At 44.9% G+C, this 20,700-nt stretch overlaps 1 protein-coding gene across 2 annotated transcripts in view; it reads right to left on the bottom strand.

The window, feature by feature from the left end:
- Positions 1-20,700, bottom strand: part of iqch (IQ motif containing H) — a 102,108-nt gene that overhangs the window by 30,100 nt on the left and 51,308 nt on the right. For both annotated transcript variants that reach the window (XM_028823450.2, XM_051920314.1), the window contains exons 9-14: positions 18,003-18,554; positions 17,300-17,366; positions 15,751-15,834; positions 15,130-15,275; positions 4,079-4,351; positions 1,564-1,752 (exon numbers count right to left, since the gene is read on the bottom strand). In XM_028823450.2, coding sequence (XP_028679283.2) covers positions 1,564-1,752; positions 4,079-4,351; positions 15,130-15,275; positions 15,751-15,834; positions 17,300-17,366; positions 18,003-18,554 — 1,311 coding nt within the window. The remainder of the gene's footprint in view (positions 1-1,563; positions 1,753-4,078; positions 4,352-15,129; positions 15,276-15,750; positions 15,835-17,299; positions 17,367-18,002; positions 18,555-20,700) is intronic.

Here is a 20,700-nt window from a genome sequence, read left to right as displayed (position 1 = left end):
TGACAGGTGGATCGGTGCAGCATCTGCAGTAATGTGGGCTCTGCATCGGTCTGTCGTGGTGAAAAAGGAGCTGAGCCACAAGGCGAAGCTCTCAATTTACCAGTCGATCTATGTTCCTACCCTCACCTATGGTCATGAGCTATGGGTAGTGACCGAAAGAACGAGATCGCGAATACAAGCGGCCGAAATGAGTTTCCTCCGCAGGGTGTCTGGGCTTTCCCTTAAAGATAGGGTAAGAAGCTCGGTCATCCGGGAGGGGCTCAGAGTACAGCCGCTGCTCCTCCGCATCGAGAGGAGTCAGATGAGGTGGCTCGGGCATCTGGTCAGGATGCCTCCTGGACGCCTCCCTGGTGAGGTGTTCCAGGCACGTCTAACCGGGAGGAGGCCCTGGGGAAGACCCAGGACACGCTGGAGGGACTATGTCTCTCGGATGGCCTGGGAACGCCTCTGAATTCCCCCGGGAGAGCTAGAAGAAGTGGCCGGGGAGAGGGAAGTCTGGGTATCTCTGCTCAAGCTGCTGCCCCCACGACCCGACCTCGGATAAGCGGAAGAGAATGGATGGATGGATGGATGGATGGATGGATGGATGGATGGATGCATGGATGGATGGATGGATGGATGGATGGATGGATGGATGGATGGATGGATGGATTTTTGTTGCTTGATGAGGGAAAAAACAAATGTAAACTATTATAGCTTAAGGCTGCAGCACAACAAAATGGGTTGAAGGGTGTCAGAATACATTCTGACCAAACTAAAAAATCAAACCACTCTTCTTCAAAGCCAAAATTACAGAATAAATTGAAAGCTAAAAACAGACAAATGATGTATGTGTGTCCGGAAATCTAAAATTAAGGTTTTATATAACAGCAAACATGTTTGATACCCACAAACTCTGATTCAAAATGGCTGCCAAGATGATCTTTTAAGCCTTCACCTAATGGACATACTCTCCAGAAACTGGGACCAGAGTCATGATGAAGGGACGAAATGGGAATTGAAAAAACAAAACAGCATTACAGCAAAATACGGTCTTTAAAAATGAGTTATACATCAAGTATAACTTCAAAACCAGAATCCTTGAGTTTCATACCACTAGAAAAGATACATAGACAGTCAGAATAAATTTAGGACAACACATACAAATTGATGACAAATACTAATCATAATACCATGGCTCTCCATTCTAACTTAAAGACTCCTGACTATACTGCAGGACTTTGTCTGATAGCCTTATATCTGATCAGAGTCCTCAGAAGACTCCTAATGATATCTACTTTCACCTGAACCCCAAGACACCACCTCTGATTCTGTAAGAGACCCTAAACCACTAGTCTGACCTCTCCACACAGATCCAAAGAAAAACATGCAAGGTCTTCAGACTCACAAAACACCCTGGACACAGCACAGATTCTGCAAAAATCCTTATCTTTGGTCAGATCCCCGTAGCTCTCCCCCTGTAAGTGATACTCTAACCACACCACAGTCTTTTGTCCTACCACTATCACGCTCCCACCCTCTAAGGAGTACACCCAAAACAGACCCATGGTTCTCCAGACTCACCTGAGCCCACAAGTTGCTCCACTTCTCAAATCCATATCTTCTGAATTCTTTTAGCGCCCACTTGTAGCTCTTCATGAGGGTCACATCGCAGTATGCGGTGCCCCATCCTCCACATTCATTGTCCATTTTAAAGAGCCAGCATTTGACCTCCAGGTTACTAGTAACTAATTGTGCCAGCACTTCATACATCTGCAAAAAGAAACAGGACAGATATCAGTGACTCAGTATTTTCAATCAGACTCCTTCACTGGACTGCCTCACTGAACTGCTGTGATGTGATCGACATCATGCCAAGGGAGCTACCAAATGCTACTGTCACCAGACCTAATGGATTTCCATATGCAGACCCTTACATATTATGAGTGGGTAGGAGGAGAACTGGCACATGCCTCCCACAGATAGCTTTATGTACAAGGAAACAGACACCAATTGTCTCATAGTTTTAGTTCTAATAAAGCTGGTATATCAGATGACTGGCTCCATCTACAAATTTCTTGAACATGTAGCTCCACTACCAGGCAAGACTGAATGAATAATAGATAGTATAAATATAGAACAAGTAAGGTACCACCTCTATGAAGAAGTATACCATTTGTCCCTTCGGGGTATCTGCATCGGCTAATACCAGGCTAGTCCAGCACCATAAAGATAGGCAATGCTTGATTAACATGTGTATCTGTATAGTGGTCAATGTCAGCAATAAAATTGGCATCACTTTTGCCACTTGGATGTCTATAGTGGCTAATGCCGAACAAATCCAGAACCAAGAAAGTAGGTACCACTTGACTCATATGGGTATCTATAGTGGGTATTGTCAGACTAATCCAGCACCAACCAAATAGGTACCACTACTCCCACCTGATTATGTACGATGGTTAAGGCAGGCTAATCAAACACTAGGAAAATGGGTACCACTTGCGTCATCTGGGTACCTGTTGTGACTAATGCCAGGCTAACACGGCTATAAAAATATAGATACCACTTGATTCACCTGGATATCTATAATGGTCAATTCCATTCTAATCCAGCATAAATGAAATGGGCACAACTTTTACCACATGGATATCTGCAGTGGCTAATGTAGACTAATACAGCACAAAGAAGCTGGGTACCACTTGACTCACATGGTATCTACATGTCAGACTGATCTAATGTCACCTTAGGTAGGTACCACTTGTTTTACCTGGGTATCTATAGAGGCGAATGCCACTGTAATCCAGGACTGACAAAACAAGCTCTCCCTGTACAATCCAGATATCTGCAGTGGCTAATGTAGATTAATGCAACACCAAGAAAATAGGCACCACTTGTGCCATCTGGGTACATTCAATGGCTGTACATTCAAAGTACCACTTGATCTAGCTGGCTATCTACATTGACTACAGTGACTGGTGTTATTCGGTTGGGTCAGGTGAGAGAAGGAGAGATGCTATTATTTAATGTCAGACTAATCCAGTACCAAGAAGGTAGGCAGCACTTATTCTACCTGGTTATTTAAAGTGGCTAATGACAAGGTAATCTATCTTCAAGAGAACAGGTTCCACTTATAATACTTGGAAGGTTGCAGTTTCAAGAAGAAATCAGTGCCATGTGTTTGGGCAGGTTGCACTTGTTATAATGAACAGCAAACAAAATGACAAAATAATTCAAGGCCTCTAGAAGACACATAAAACAGGCTGGGGTCCTCTCTAGCTTGACCAGAAAAGGCCTCGCCCAAGGCAGCCTGACCTAAACCTGTATAGACAGGCTTCCGCCTACACAGGCCCAAAAAGAGAATCTGGATTCAAAGGTTCAAAAATTTTCTTTAAAAGTTCAAAAATTCACATAATACACATAAATGCCCCAGAAGGGAGAGGAACTGTTAAAACCCCTGGCTTGAGAGACAAGTTCAATTCAAAATCATTGTGAATAATTATGTTTATTAAAACAAATAATATAAATTCAAAAATGCAAAGGCAAAAAGGGTTTGCCCAACATGGTAAACCACAGTAACAAATGTAAATCTGCAATCCAGTAATCCAAATCCGAAAACAGAAGCCAGAAAGTCAATACTCATAAGAATGACACACACCAAATGTTAATGATCCACCGAAGGACCTGCTCTCCAGCCTCAAATATATAGGCTGAGGGAGGTCCTTCATGGTTAACATCTGGGTGGTCCCAGGGTGTGAATCACAAGCAACATAGGAGAACAACCCAAAATACATAGAAACTAAATAATAAATAAACAGAACAATACTGACATCATTTATGTAGTTAAGGAAAATACATAAAAAGTATAGCACAAATTACAAAAGACATGAAAATAAACATAAGCCAGGGAGCAAACCCTGGCTGAAACATAAGAGGGTTGGTGCTAGCTACTTAACGACCACTGACTCAAGTAAGACAATTGGCCAGATTGCACTGGCACAACACCTTCCTTTAATGCAATGCTTTGTCACCACAGGGCACTCTGGCCACAGAGATCCATAGAAGTGACCCTGGAACACATAATATCTCCAGAAGTACTCACCTGCTGCTGATTATAAATGCAATATGCCCCAGGGGGCACTGGGACCCCAGCACCACTGAAGAGCCTCTTACTGCCAGACTTGCTGCCATATAGCTGGGCAACTTGGGGAGCTGAACCCAAGATGGGCACACCCAAGGCATCTGCAACGTCCAGGTCATCACTGTGCAGGACACCACCCACTATGTATGCACTCCTGCCCCTGATGAGGTTCCTGATGCGCTTCAGGGTCCGAGGGCTGTACTTGAGCAATGTGGACAGACACATGCTGTGAGTCTGGGGAAAAGAGAAGAAAAAAAGAAGCCGTCACACTGCTGAGGACATGTCCTCACTGGCTGGAGGGGCCCCTGCACCATGTTGTACACACCAGATCCATTATTAATAGCCCGCCAGGTTGTGACCTATGCTTTACTTTAGCAGTTTAAATTGATAAAAGCTGCTGCTGTGATGCCACACAATCTTTCACATCTTTAGCATGTCGGCAATGGGCTCCTTGGGAATACGACTAATTACTTCACATCTGTATTTATTTGATCCACGTGGAATTATCCTTCTGTCACTGGCAAAAGATGCTGGCAGCCTTGGATAACAGTGATTCATCTAAGTGACATTTCTGGCATAGTTTACCGCTAAAGCGTCTCGAAAATCAATAGAAAAAAATGAGGAATAAAAATGGCCGCAGCAAGCAACGCTTGTGAGGAAATGCCAGAGCTAACTCCCCTGGAAATAAATAACACAGACAGCAAACAAGTGAAGACCACCGAGGAGCAGACGGAGGCACTCACGCCTTTATACACACCCATCTGAGGCAATTCAAATTTTACTCCAAGGCAGTTTTGCTGACATAATGAATGATCAGATGCACCATCGGGGACAGGGACAAGTAAATAAAAGTCCCAATTCAATCAAGTCCACCTTACATTAGCCATTGTAAATGGTATCTCAGTCTTAAGTGTGTATCTCCTACACCACTTGTAGGCCATCCACTATGTACTTCCAACCCAAAATACTTTCTGTTGTCTCACCAACCATTCTGGAAACCCAATGTTCTACAGTACATTTATAAATGCGAGCCTTTGTCTTCTGATATTGATGGATTATGATTGCTGTCAATAACAAAATATTTGAACAGGTTACCAGATTATTCAGACATCCATTTGCTGCAGTGCCGTAATGCTGACTTTTCAATAAAGTTTTAAATACTGGACATTACCAGAATATGGGAAATCGTTGCCAAAACACTTACTTGCTACAGGGGGTTGCCAGGGAGAGAAAGGGAACACAGATGGCACAGGGCTCACAAAGGCAGCCACAAAAATGAACATTGGGCAAAGGAAGGCACAGTACGGAAGGTGTGCAACCAGAAGCACCAGTATAGGCGAGAGACCCTGGTAGACAGTTAGTGATAAAGATAGCTGGCCTCCCTCAGTGTGGAATGATGGGGCCTTCCTTCTTTAGATCTTGTCGTTCACTCGGATGGATGCACAGGTCTCTCTGATGAGTACTTCTTTGCGCTGCAGATCCTCCAAGCTGCCATTCATCTTTGGTGTCACTGGAATCCCCTGCGTCTAGATCTTGCACCTCAGGGCATTGTCCAATGGACAGTCTTAAAGAAGAAGTACTGTTGTCTGGAATGGTTACTGGCCTAAATGACCAATCCGATATGTGATGTGCAAATGGATATTCAGGCAGTTATGGCCTGTCTGCCACCTGAAGATGGCTACCTCCCCTGACCTTGTCAGCAGTTGGTATGAGATGTTTCTCTTGAAATATGGGTGCTCATGCAACCACTTGCTCTGTTATTTCACCTTGATGATGGTCTTGGTTTCTTTGAGGGTGATAGGTTGGTCTTCCTTCTTTTTTTGTAGATCCTTGAGTGCTGTGCAGAGTGGAGGCAGGACCTTTGTGTTTTTCCCAGTTGATTCTGGGGTTCATCAGGGGTGTGTTTTTGCTCCTACTCTGTTCAATGCTTGCATGGACTGGGTGCTGGGCAAGGTCTTGGGGTCTACCGGCTGTGGGGCATCTGTTGGTGAAGAAAGATTCACTGATCTTGACTTTGAGGACGATGCTGTGATGCTCACAGAGTCAATGGAGGCTCTGATCAGGGCTCTCGAGAGACTGAGCGAGGAGTCTGAATGTCTGGGCTTGCAAGTGTCCTGATAAAAACCAAGACCCAGGACCTTAATGACCTCTTAGGCACAGCCATCAGCAGTGTGTCTGTGTGTGGAGAGAGTGTCAACATCATCGAGAGGTTTGCTTACCTCAGCAGGGACATTCATATCTCTGGTGACTCTTCCTATGAAGTCAGTAGAAAGATTGGGAGAGCATGGGGGGTCATGAGGTCGCTGGAAAGGGGTGTGTGGTGCTCCTGATACCTCTGCAAAAGGACAAAGGTCCAAGTTTTTAGAGTCATGATTCTTCCTGTCTTGCTCTATGGTTGCGGGACATGGACGCTATCCAGTGACCTGAAACGAAGACTGCACTTCTTTGGTACTGTGTCTCTTCGAAGAATCCTTGGGTACCATTGGTTTGACTTTGTGTCACAGAGTCCTGAATGAGACACATTACCTGCATTGCGAGGGAACATCAGTTATGGCACTTCGGTCATCTGGCGCAATTCCCAGAGGGTGATCTATCTTTCAGAATACTCATTGCTGAGGACCCGAGTGGCTGGACTGGAGTGGGAGCGACTGGATGGCACGTCTGTTTGGGGGGTTACCAACCGAGATCCCAAGCTGTTTCTTCCTGTGGTGGGTGCGGCAACGTGCTGTATCAGTGCATGCTCCCCAACCTGACCTGTCCTGACCTTTCTTTGTTAGAGTCTCAGCAGCTTTGTTGCCTTGTGCATTGCTGTGGGAAGGAATCCACCACATGTCGACTGTGTGAACTCTGCATAGGGAGGTGAAATGGGCGGACAGGGGGCTTCAGTTCTTTATTTTTGACAGATTTCAGCGAGTGTAAGACAGACAGGGCATCTAAAATGATGGCGACAATACTGGAGAAATCAGGGCATGTTCTTGACATTAGTTGCACCAGTCAGGATTGCCACCACTCCAGCCTTGTAGATGGGTGGAGTACAGACTGGTAGTGAGTGAGAGCCTTTCTTCTCTGCCTCCTAGATACCTAATGAAGGTTCTGGCATCATCATCCTTCACTGTCTGCTCAACCGAGCTATCTATAAGTCTAGTTTTCTTCAGGGTGTCTGTTCTGGATGTGCTCCATGGTGTAGGCCTTCTTCTCAGCAATGCTCTGGGAGCATCAAGGATGCTGCAGCGTATCAGGGATATGTTGGTTTCACCTCATACAGGGTTCTCAGGGCATTCTCTGGGTTTATGGTCTAGGACTGTATTTCTCAACCTTTTTGGTGCTGTGACCCAATTTTGCGCACGTGAAGTGTTTTCACAACCCACCAAGTGAGGCCCCCAGTGTGACCCAGTGTTAACCACTTCACAGCCCATTGCAACTCACCAGCATTATAAACAATAGCAACTCATGACCCACCAGCGGCTGCCTGCAACCAACTCAGTGGATGAGAAACCCTGGTCTAAGATGTCTTGAAGCCTTTGTTCTGGGATCCAGGCCGGATGTATGGAGCTTCCCCTTTGCAGTCTAACTTTAGTTGGCTGACACAGCCTGTCCTTTATGGAGTGAACGTAGAAGCCTTTTGAACTTGGTGGCTTGGACCAGCAGCTTTGTGTCTTCCATTACATGAGACCAGACAACCCAGAAGTAGAAAAGGCTGCCTTGGCTTCTGAGTCCAAGCGTTTTTGTTTAACGTTTCTGGTTTTGAATTATTTGTGTGTGTATGTGTGTTTTTGTTAAATTTCTGTTGTTTCTTTTATTTCCATTTCCCTCCCTCTCCTTTATTCTGTGTTTCATAATTGTGAACTCTCTACGGCCCTTCTATAATTATACAAAGTTAAAGGATACTGCACACCGTCTAAAGGAACAGAAGTGAACTTAAAGACACATAACAATAAATGATTCACATCGGGATTTCCCTGTTGCTGTGACTCTGGGGAAGGTCTATAAAAAATGAATTTTAGGCCTTGTCAACACACTACTAGGTTTTCATTTAAAAATGCAGATATTACTTTCCTTTCTCAAGTTTCGTCCACTCTACTCTGGTGTTTTCAGACCCTGAAAAGCACATTTTTGAAAATGCTCTCCAGAGTTGTAAACTTCAGAAATTGTATCCTCTTCGGCGGAGAGGTCGATTTTTGAAAACACAGACTTTAATTGCGCTGTTTTTTGTTCACGTTTACTGCATCATTCTTCCCTAATTGGATTCTGCGCATTACAACGTGTCACCCTTCACAGAAGACAAATCATATCCCAATGTAGAGGAAAAAGAGGAGCTGCTCTCTCCATGGCACATGCTGTGTTGCTTACCCATATTCATCTAAATTGCGTTTTGCATAGTTTGAATTCTGCATACTTGTGGAAAAGGCAAATAATTCCACAGTTTTGCGATAAATCCTGTGGCTGGCGCTGCCTACCATAAATGTAGGCGAACGTTTAGTACATTACTTGTTTTCAGTCATTTTGGTGTAGATGGAGATACTTTCGGAAACTACATGAAAGTGTTAGTGTGGAAGGAGATCGTTTTTTGCTTAATAATAATAATAATAATAACACTATGGATGTAGCTTTGGTTAACTCCTCTAAAGGAAAGGTCGCTAAAGAGCAAGAATGTGTCACAGAGATGGGCCACAGACTGCAACATCTGACTGCGACCCAGACAGAGACACTGATCCTGACAGGAGCTGGGGGTCACAATGACCAGACAGAATGTGCCACACTGGTATCACATACTGATTGTGACAGTGTATCACACTGACGAAGACCCCAGACTGGGACAGTGTGTTACAATGTGCCATAATGGTGTAGACCACAGAACAAGATGGTGTGCTACACTGGCATAGAACCCACATAGTGGCACACTGTCATGATTTGCATTCTTTATTTATTTTTTGTGACTTTACTGAGGTGTTTACAAAAAATCTACACATAGTTATAGGTTTCTTAACCCAAAGAGTCTTAGATGTGACCAAAGTTTGCACCCCGAAAGTGTTATTTAAAAGTTGATTCTTTTCCACAACACTGTTTTGTTTACTGAAGGAGTGGTTTGTTGCTGCGTTGTTAGCAAAATGACCCAAACGTCATGGCAGCGACATCATAATTATAGATATAAAGGTCACGACAAGCACTTTCTTTTTATCTGAGTTTGAGGAGAGAAAAGGAAAAAAACAATCTACCATTTGTTTAGTTTGTAGGAGTTAACAAATTTTGTGTTATGAGTTCGATTTCAGGTTTTGATTTGGTTTTAACGGTCACATTAGTCACTTGGCTCGAGATTTATCTCTGGATTATTTTCTAAAACCGTTGCTGCCTTTCTCATTTTGGCAGTGCACACTCTATCAGAAAGGTATAAATGAATGACAGTGGCAGTGTGTCACCCTGAAGTAGACAGAACCCTGACACTTAGTACTTGTCACAATGGTTAGATGCCAGACAGGGTGTGTCATATTAGTTTTCAGCACAGGTTGTCACACAGAAGTGGACTTTAGACAGTGTCTGTGCGTCTAACTGGTATTCACCCCATACGCCACCATAGTTAAAGTGTGAAACCACCCTGTCTCTGACATTAGGTCCCAATGATATAGGTTTATAGAAGCACTATTGTTAAACATACAGAAAAATTTTTACTTGCAACATGTCACCACTCTCCAGCGTCACGCTCAGTGAATAGAACTAGCTTACCTCAAAACCTCTGCCACCCTTACTTGTGAAACCTCAGAACAAATTTGTCACCACCAATGCAAGTGACAAACCAACATGATACCAAAACATCTAAATAAATTACAACTTCCAACAAATATATTATCTGAGTTTAAAATGATCGGTCCAGTTAGAATGTCATAGGCAGTGGTGAAGATTAATGATTTTCAGTGCGTCATGGTGGTTTGTGTATTTAATACGATTTGCTCTCATATACTGTAAATAGCCTGCTTTTATATATATATATATATACAGTATATATATATATATATATATATATATATATATATATATATATATATATATATATATATATATATAAATATATATATATATATAAATATACATACATACATATATATATATATATATATATATATATATATATATATATATATATATATATATATATATATATATATATATATATATATATATATATATATATTGTGGCAGATTGCCAGGGTCAGGATGCCTAAAAGGACCAGAAGGTGGCAGGAATAGCTTCCGGGCCACGAAGGGGCAACTGCCCTGGAGCAGGAGAGGACCACGGGAGAACAACAAAAAGCTTCTGGCCTGTTGGGACCCGTGGCCACCGCCAGGGGGCGCCTCAAGCCTCGTAGGACTCGAAAATAGTTACTTCCACCACACTTGGCAAGATGGTGGAGGAACCTGCCAGGGACGCCCGGAGTGCTTCCGGTGCAAAGGGCAACACTTCCGCCACACCAGGAAGTGCTGCCGGATGGATGTCATCAGACACCTGGAGCACATCCGGGCAGGGATAAAAGGTGCCGCCTTCCTACAGTCTGGGAGCCAGAGTCGGGAGTGGGAGTAGGACAAAGCTCCCAGGAGGAGAGGAAAGGCGGCCAAGGACTGAGACAGAGAGATATAGTGGTGATTATTGCTGTGTGTGCATTGTGTGGTGCATTGTGTGGTGTGTTTGGGACTGTATTTATTATGATTAATAAACGTGTGGATTTTATAAAGAAGTGGCTTCCGACTGGTGGTGTCTGGGCAAGTCTCACAATATATATATATACCCAGCCGGGATGCCCAAGAGGACTGGAGGAGGGCTTACGTCTCCTCCAGACCACGAGGGGGCGACCACCTTGGTGGCTTTGGGGACCATGGGTACAGAGCTTTGAAGCTCAGCCCTGTAGGGGCCTGTGGTCACTGCCAGGGGGTGCCCCGATGCCTGTAGAGCCCTGGCCCTCAGCACTTCTGCCACACCCGGAAGTGCTGGGGGGAAGAGGACCAGGGACACCCGGAATGCTTCCAGGTGCAGAGCCGGTACTTCCGCCACACTGGGGAGTGCCGGCGGAAGCTTATCGGAAGACACCTGGAGCACATCCGGGTGATCATACAAGGGGCCGCCTCCCTCTGTTCGCTGGCTTGAGTCGGGAGTGGAGAAGGACGGAGGTCGGGAGGAGAGGCAAGGAGACGGCCTGAAGAGGAAGAGGCAGTTTGTAAAGGCCTGAACTTTGGGAGTGATTGGAGTTGTGTGTGCACTGTTGTAAATAGGAGCAATGTACAGTATAATAAACGTGTGTTGGGTGAACCATCTCTGTCCGCCTGTCTGTGTCTGTGGCTGCTTTGCACAATATATATATGTATATACATATATTGTAACAAAAGGCGCCTGACCCGACACAGATGGACACGGAGGCACGTATAAAAAAAAACCACTTATTTTCTTCAGCTGGAGGGCACGTCTTCCCCGTGTCCCCCAGCCACAACACAGTCCCAAAAGACCAACACACCACAAGCAAATCACTCTTCTCTCTGGCACCACCACTCCTCCCAGGAAACCTCGTCCTCCTCCACCCAACTCTGGCCGCTGAGTGGTGGTTGGTGGCCCCTTTTATTGGGTACCCAGAAGTGCTCCAAGAGCTTGATTGCTGATAACCGGGTGGTAATTCCGGGTGTGGCGAAACTAGTGCCCAGAAGGGTCCAGCAGCTCCTGCTGCAGCACCCCCTGGCGGCGCCTGCGGAACCCAACAGGGCTGCACAAAACTCCAACCCCCATGAAGCCCTGGGGGAGTCTGAGGCACCGCTGCAACCCAGGGAAGCTGCCATCTAGCGTCCAGGGGAAGATGTTGTATTTCCCATGCTTGCTCCCCTGGTACATATGCTGCAGGGGCGTCCCGGCCAGGCATGGGCCCCAGCCATCTGTCACAGTATATATATGTATATACTAGGGGGGACAAGCCCCCCTGGCGCCTTCGGTGACCAACCCCTAGTTGCAGCCTGGTAGGCCCTGGTAGGCCGCTTCGGTTGCACCTTGGATGAAATAGATTCATTGTAAATATCTATGTTTGAAGCTTTCCAACTATCTGAAATTTCTAAAGTCTTGATAATGCTGTTGCTGACGTCTAATAGTCAGTTTGCGTGTTCAACATCAGACGATCTCATTAAAACCACGACTTTCTTGATATTTTAGTTTATAATTTACTAACAGAATAAGAATCTGAAAATCTAACAACATCACATTAAAGTTCGATAAATTCTGAAAAGAATGATACCAAACAAATATATGTAGGTTTTAAAATAAGCCCGATTTAAAGCGTGACAAAAAATGACACATAAAAACGTTACACTTTTAGGCTTAGGATTTTATATATATATATAGAGTAATGTCATAGAGTATGGTTGAAATAGTTTTACCCACCCATACAATCATGTGATTCAGACTACGAATGCCATGAATGCAATTACCCCGATCTACATGCTGTCAAATGAACGAACCACACGCCGTGGCACAACGTTAGGGGTATCGCCTCTAGCGCTGACATCCAAGGTTCGATTCCCGAGAGGGAGTGCAGTGAGTGTGTACACCTGATGAGCCCAGAATTAGGGCGAAACACGTGTCGCGTACTCTTTGTATTATTTGACAGTAAAACTATTTCAACCATTCTATGATCTGCTTCTTGCAACTGAAAGAGAGCACCGTGGCGGATGGTAGCCGAATTGCTGACCAACCACAAGCATTACAAGGTAGGTAACCACCCATACAATCAGATTGTGATTCAGACTATGAATGCCATTAATATATATATATATATATATGTATGTATATATATATATATATATTATTATTATTAATTATGAATATCATCATGACTATGTTACAGTGCTCACTTTTTCATTTAGTTATGCCTTTGTTTTCATTCTTAAGCTGCATGAGAAAGCATTTCTTGGGCTCTGCTAGGAGAAAGGCAGAGAAAGTTTCTTAAGTTTTACACAGACTTCTAGAAGAGGAGGGGCAAAATTCCTAGTAAGATGCTGATTGGTTTATTGTATCGAAACAACATTATGCTAAAATGACAAAAAGTGTTACCATTCCCCAGCAGGTGAGACCCCACGACCACTGGATCCCAGACATCCCTGGGACTTTAGAATTGCTGCCCTCTGTAACTGTTCACACTTCAAAACTCTGCACACTCCTAAAACATCTGGGGAGGACTACATCAGGAGCTCCAAGGGCAACTCAGCTGAGTGCCACATTCATCTCTGTTGACTTTTATCTTGGATCTCCCTGACTGTGGATTTGAATGCTGAAAGATTCTTTATACAAGCTAAGTATAAATGTAATATTTGTGTTGTGATCGATTTGTGTTGTTGATGTGGTTATGGTGGCACTGAGGTTGCACTGTAAGTGGAATAACCTTTCCACAGTGCAGTTTTCAGCTTTGAATCAGGTCTATCCGAAGAGCTAGCGCTCCCTACTGGACACTAATGTGATACTGACAAGTTTGACTGGAAGGGAACATCAGACAGAGGTGACAGCAGTGACACTGCATCACACTAATGCAGACAATCACACTCATATAAAGGCCAGAAAAGCGACATTTTGACACAACCCCAGAAACTGATGCTGCACCATGCAGTTTAGACCCCATCCTCTGACATCATGTCACATGGTATAAATTCCTCACTCTGACGTCTTGTCACATGGTATAAATTCCTCACACTATCACAACAGCACAGACCTAAGACGGTGATAGGCACAGTGGGGCACACAAGATAGATAATCATCACATATAAGCTTCAGACCATGACAGCGTAACATGCTGCTTTAGATTGAAGGTTGTTACAATATATGACACCTGGTAGAGATCCATAACATTCAAGAGTGTTACTGTGACATTGTGTTATTCTGAATTAGATCCAAGTTAGTGGCATTGTGACACAGACAGCAGCCATACCATATGAACTTCAGAAAGGGTCATCCACCTGAAGCTACGCATGTTCAGGCCCAGCCATTACTTGGATGGGAGACCATTTGGGAAAAGCTTGGGTTGCTGCTGGAAGATGTGTTGGTGAGGCCAGCAGGGGGCGCCTGCCAAGTAGTCTGAATGTGGATCCCAGGGCAGTGGTGGGGACACTGTACTGTAAAAACTGGCACCATCCTTCCGATGAGACATAAAACCAAAGTCTTGACACTTTGAGTTTACAAAGGATCCTTGGGTATGTTTTGAAAAGAGTAGAGTATACCCTGATGTCCTGGCTAAATTGTCCATCATGGCCTCCTTCATTCTGGTCCCCTACTCACCTCCATTCTCTTAATAGGCCATCTCTGTCACTACATCACCACCTAATAACTAACATGTGGTGATCAGACTGGCACAAGAATGGCCGACGTAGCCTCACGTTCTGTTTAAAGCGCTTTCGCTTTATTAACGTAATTGACAAATTAATTATTGTATTGTTGGTACTGTGTGCCACACTATTATAAACCCCATAAATTGATTGTGTTTCATGCTCATTTAGCCTCCAAGATGTGACAGAGTGTCATGCTGTCAGCTCCAGAGTGTGACAGTGTGTATCACAGGTACAGACCCCTGCAGTGTGTTACACTAGTTAAACTTTAGACTGAGATAGTGTGTCACACCCCTTTAGACCCCAAAGTGTGACATCCCAGAGAGTGACAGAGTGTTTACACCAGTATAGACCTCTGGGAGTGACATCATACAAACCATAGGTTGTCACATGAGGTTAAACTGTAGACAGTGACAGTGTGTTATGTTTATATAGGCCCCAGAGTGTATCAGTGTGTCACATTAGTATGTCCCTCAGGCAGCCACAGTGTGTCACACTAGTTAAACCTTAGATGGAGACAGCGCTTCTATCCCCTTTAGCCCCCAAAGTGTGACAATGGGTCACTTTAGTATAGCCCCAGAAAGAGTTGGCGTGTCACGCTAGTATAAACCTCTGACAGTGACCACATCAAAGAGTTACTGACCTAGAAATCCAAACTTAAATCAAAAACTCACCCGGAAGTGATCAATGGCTTCTGGAGTGATGATCTTAACCCTCTCATCCGAGACATCTGACGTGAGTCTCAGGAGTCTGTGGTAATACTGCAGCAAGTCGTCCCCCAGTTGCACTGGGCTCACGTAGATTACATCAACATCGGGATCTGTTAACACACTCAAGGAGAAGGACACGGATAAGAGACTGGACAGCTGGGACAGCAGCTCTTTTGTTTCTTTAACTTAACCGGCACGGCAACACACAGGGGGCAGAAGGACTCATTGGCATTCTGTGCTTGTGAGATTTACTCTGGCCAGTCTGTGCTTGAACCTTCACTGGATTTACAGACTGGCCTCCGCTTCATGGCCCCATAACACATCCAGAATAGAGATGTCAGTGTCCAAAAGGCATAAAGAAGCCAACTTGTCATTCTGTCACAGTCCCACCTCAATTCAATAAGACAAATTTTCGAAATAGTATCTCTATTATCCATTTTGCTAGAGTAAATGTTGGAAGCCACTGCCTCCTTCCTTAATTGTATTAACTTTATTATTCTGAAATGTATAGAAAGCAATCTTTCTTACAGGCAGAGATTGACAAAGAAACACACAGGAGATGTGAGCTCAGCACGGGGTCCATACCTTGGATATCACACAGGCGTCCCATCTGGAGATTCTGTTCGATGTCAAGGTCTGTCACGCAGAGCCGCTGCGGCAAAGAGAACCCTGATGGAATGAGCAGAAGGAAAATAAGCTAGCATGGGGTGTCCAGGCTTGGAACCTTTTAAAGACAATTACGGGTACCAATGCAGTCGAAAGCAAGTTGGGGGGGTGGTCCTCAGGTGGTCATCTGTCAGACAGCGATTACTTCAACCCTTTGATCAGAGGAGGCAGCGCAGGCTGGACAAGAGGCCAGCTTGTGTCACAGTGCCACCTGCTGGCTGGGATTCCAATTTCATGGGGATATGGACTGGCAACATTCAGCTGACTTAGAACAACCGACTCGGGCCTCAAGACTCTCCAGCGGCTCCGTTCTGGATGGGCCTGCGCTGCAGAACAGCTGGCCAGGGCCTCCTCCGAGAAGAGCTGGCTGCAGAATCCTTTCTGGCCATGTCGTGGTCCGGCTGTGTGCTGTCACCACCTTGCTTGGCTCTTTGGAATTCATAAAAGTGATGATTTAATTACATTAGGGCTAATTAGCATGAAAGTGCGGGTTATTTAAGCACAAAGAGCAGCTCTACCCGACTTCTTAATTATTCTTGCTCACACAGCGTTCCCTCTCACTAAGGCACCCTAAGTGCAAATAAAGCGCCCATCTGCTCGTAATTAGAAGGAAATCATTTCAGACAATGTAGCTCATCGTTCTGCGAGTGCGTCTGATTAAAAGCGGTGCTCACACCACGGTGGAAAAGGAAGAAAAGGTGCCTTTTGTCCACACGAACACACACACTTGCACACAAAGCATCATGGACTCGTACAAAGCAAAAGAGGACACACAAACAGGCATACACACAGAGGTGCTCACTCCCACATGTACACACACACACACACACACGCACACACACAGAGCAGAGACAGAGATGCACAAAAATACAACATGTATGTGTGTCACAGACACAGAGCCACGCATACACAGGGTGACACTGTCATGCAGCCCCACAGATGCCCATGCACAGACAGGGACACCAGAAACTCGAGCACACCAAGGAATACAGAATAAGGGATGAGCAGATGGATTCTGGGACAGCCACGCACCCACACACACAAGTCCAGATATGGAGGTGGGCTTGCAATGAAACAGGCCATGACCTACACTGAGCTGCGCAGTGAAGGTGCACACACGCACACACACAGACATGCAAAGCGAGCCAGCCGCTCACACACTCTCTCTGCGACACACACACACACACGCACACGCATATATCTCTTTGGCCCATTTCCTAGAAATGAAAGTGAATTACACCAAATCACTAGCAGCCCCGTGTAATGACTTTTATTTGCTTAATCTCTAAATGAAATGGTGTTTCAGGCGAAGGCCCCTCCGTATTATTACTCTCATCATCTCAAGAAGATTTTCCTGCCGAGACCAATTTGAATAAGACAAGGGGCCCTTCCTGAACTCAATAACGGAGTCCTAATGTGGCGGCTAATAGAGGTGCCTGATGGATCTGTGAGCGGAGAGCAGAGGTACCTAATGATGGGATGTGGATGATAGTCCTCCTGGAAGTCCTGATGTGATTCCAGTTGGCCGCCAGATGCTAGAAATCAAGACAAACATTGATCAGTGACAGGAGCGCGGGAAGATTCATCAAGTCAACGGCAAAAAGAAATCAGCTTGCCTTTACTTGCTCTAAGAGAAACAAGCCAGGCATAAATTATATGAATTAATTTAATTACATACTTAGAACATCTTCCCCAATTAATTCAATTAGGCGGCTACATGACGCCACTGGCAGGGGGAGATTAGAGGAGGCTCGCTTAATTAACGGAATATGAATGTTTAAAGCACAAAAAAAAGAGGAGTGAAAGCAAACAGAAATGAAGTTGTGAGCACTAATTAAAAGGCCGCCTGCATATAGGCAGGATGACAAGAGAAGGAGGCAACGTTGGAACAAATTGAAAATGCCGGGAGGGACTGGGGGGGTTATGCAGCTCCTGGTATCAATGGGAGAATTGATTTTCTGACAGCTCCAGAAAACACACAATGCTCAGGCTATTCTTTATCGCCTCTACTGACAGGTTTGTGGTTTTCTTTTTAGGAGGTGGGGTGATGAGAACAGGCTGATGAAGAGCTAAATCTCTTGCAGGTAAGACGGGGGCAGTGATGTTGGATGTTTGGGTGGCGGTGGTGTAGGTAGGCAGGCCTGTTTGAAACAGCTGCCAGTTCTGCATACCTTGGCCCTGGTGTGGAACATCTCCAAGTGTCTCTTCCGTGATTCCTTCAGGGCCTTCTTCATCCGCGTCATCTGAGCATGGAGGAGCCACGAGATGGCAATCACACCTGCTGCCCACCTCTGCCGACGATACTTGACATAGTCGCCCCGAGTTCTGAACCTTCTCCAGCAAGACTGAATCTTTATGGCTGCCATCTCGGTGCCATTTTGACCTTTGTAGCGCTGACCAGGCCGTTGTACAAGATCCCGGACAGACTCCTCATTCTCCAAAACAGACAGCAGGCTCTCCAGTGTTGGCAGACCCTCCAATTCCAAGGCAACTGCCAGTTCTGCAGCTTTTTGGCTGTTAACTACTGCCATGGGAACAGCATAATCCTTTAGGAGCTTTAAAAGGTGCTCTAAAAAGGACAAGATGCTTCCCCAGGACAGGAAGAAGCGTTGCTTGAAGGCCAGGAAGTCTGAGGCTGTGTCATCCAGAATGCCGTTGCAAATCATAAAGCAAAAATCTGAGGAGCGTGCAATGCTCATTTGCACTGGTGTCACATAGGGGGACTGTAAGAGACATGAAGAAGTACATGTTAGAAAAATGGAATGGGAGAGAATAGTTTGGAAAAACAGAGCATCGGATGCAACATCTCATTACTTACTGAAGAAGCCAGCTCCCAGACTAGCCGAACATTTCATGGACTGGCGCCTGATTAAAATATTATATATATTGTGATATGTGGCCGGCTTTTCATCCCGGCCAATACCCCCAGGCCACCAGGTGGAGCCCTCCCTGCAGCATGGAGGTGCCCCAAATGCCAGCAGGGAATCCTGGACAATGTAGTTTTTATCCCCAGCCCTGTTGGATACCTTGGGGCCCGCTAGAAGGCGCTGCAGGGAGGAATAAAGACTATTTGCCTTACGCCCCGGAAGTACGTCTGAGTCACATGGACAAGGGGAACGATGTGCTTCCGGGGTGAAGAAAGAAAGATTTTTATCTGACACGGAAGTGTTCCAGGTCACATGGACAGAGAGGGCGAAACACTTCCGGGTCAAGGACTATAAAAGGATTGTGGGAAATCCCAGACGGCAAGCTGAGCTGGGTGGTAGGGTGGCTAAGTGTCTGGGAGTGTGGAGGATTGTGAATTATCGTAGTTTATTATTATTGTATGAGTATTGTGGAGAGGGGGGTGCTTTGTGCATGTGTTTGTCCAAATAAATATTATTATTGGACTTTTACCAGGTGTCTGGAGTCAAATCTGAGGGTTCAAGGGAACGACAGTGCCTCTATCTGTCACAATATATATATAATTATATTCATGGCATTCGTAGTCTGAATCACAATCTGATTGTATGGGTGGTTACCTACCAGGTAACGCTTGTGGTTGGTCTGCAAGCCGGCAAACATCTGCCACGGTGCCCTCTTTCAGTTGCGAGAAGCAGATCATAGAATGTTGCAAAGTTTTACTGTCAAATAATGCAAAGAGTACGCGACACATGTTTCACTCTAATTCTGGGCTCATCAGGCGTACACACTCACTGCACCCCCTCTCGGGGAATCGAACCTCGGATGTCAGCGGCAAAGCCTCTTACTTTGCGCCACGGCGTGTGGTTCGTTTATATGACAGCATGTAGATCGGGGTAATTACATTCATGACATTCGTAGTCTGAATCACAGTCTGATTGTATGGGTGGTTACCTACCAGGTAACGCTGACGTCCAAGGTTCGATTCCCTGAGAGGGAGTGCAGTGAGTGTGTACGCCTGATGAGCCCAGAATTAGGGCGAAACACGTGTCGCGTACTCTTTGCATTATTTGACAGTAAAACTTTTATATATATAAACAGTCAGAGGTCAGAACCCAGGCATAGGAAACTCTGACCAATGACAAACATAATCAAAAAGCTGGCAGGGGAATGGAGGATATTACTGACCAATGATAGCACTCACGGAATAATGGAGGAACTCATTGACCCTCACAGATTAACTGAAGATCTCATGGAATGGTTTCAGGTTAAAAAAGAAAATATATTTACACTACCGGTCAAAGGTTTTAGAACACCCCAGTTTTTCTTCAAATTTTAATCAGCTGAAATGCAATGAATGACCTAAAATGGTGAAAAGGCAAACAGTAAACTGCCAGAGGTTTAAGTTTAAACTTTAGGTTAGCAAAACCTGATAAAAAAGGAAATTTCAGAATATTACAAATGGGCCTTCATCAGGGAACAGCTAATAGGTTATAACCAACGGATGTTCTGCAGCAATTAAAGTAAATGAAGCCTTGCAAGTTGAAGCAAACAATTTGCACAGGTGTCCCGACTTCTGTTGATTACTTAAAAGCCCTCTGTGTGTCTTAAAGCAGAGTTGATCAGACTGTGTTACTACACCCTCTGAAGTGCTTACTTGGACAATATTCTAGTGACAATGGCAAAAAAACACCAAGTGTAGGCCTTTCATTTAGACTAGAGAAATTGGGAAAAAAAAAACCAAATCAAAGTGTCAGTGAGTCCAGTGGTGTCCTACACAATCCAAAGGCAATTGGAAACTGGAAGAAACTCGGATAGGAAGTGATCTGGGGGACTGAAAGTCACAACCCAATCAGAAGACAAGTTTCTGAGGGTCACCAGCTTGTGTGATCACAGGCGCCTCACAGCACAACAGCTTCAAGCACAGCTTAACAGCGCAGGTCGAAAAAAGCAAAATCCCAGTGCATA

The sequence above is a fragment of the Erpetoichthys calabaricus genome, chromosome 17 (genome assembly GCF_900747795.2).
Source record: "Erpetoichthys calabaricus chromosome 17, fErpCal1.3, whole genome shotgun sequence".
Classification (NCBI taxonomy): Eukaryota; Metazoa; Chordata; class Cladistia; order Polypteriformes; family Polypteridae; genus Erpetoichthys; species Erpetoichthys calabaricus.
This window is presented reverse-complemented; position numbering and strand designations above follow the sequence as displayed.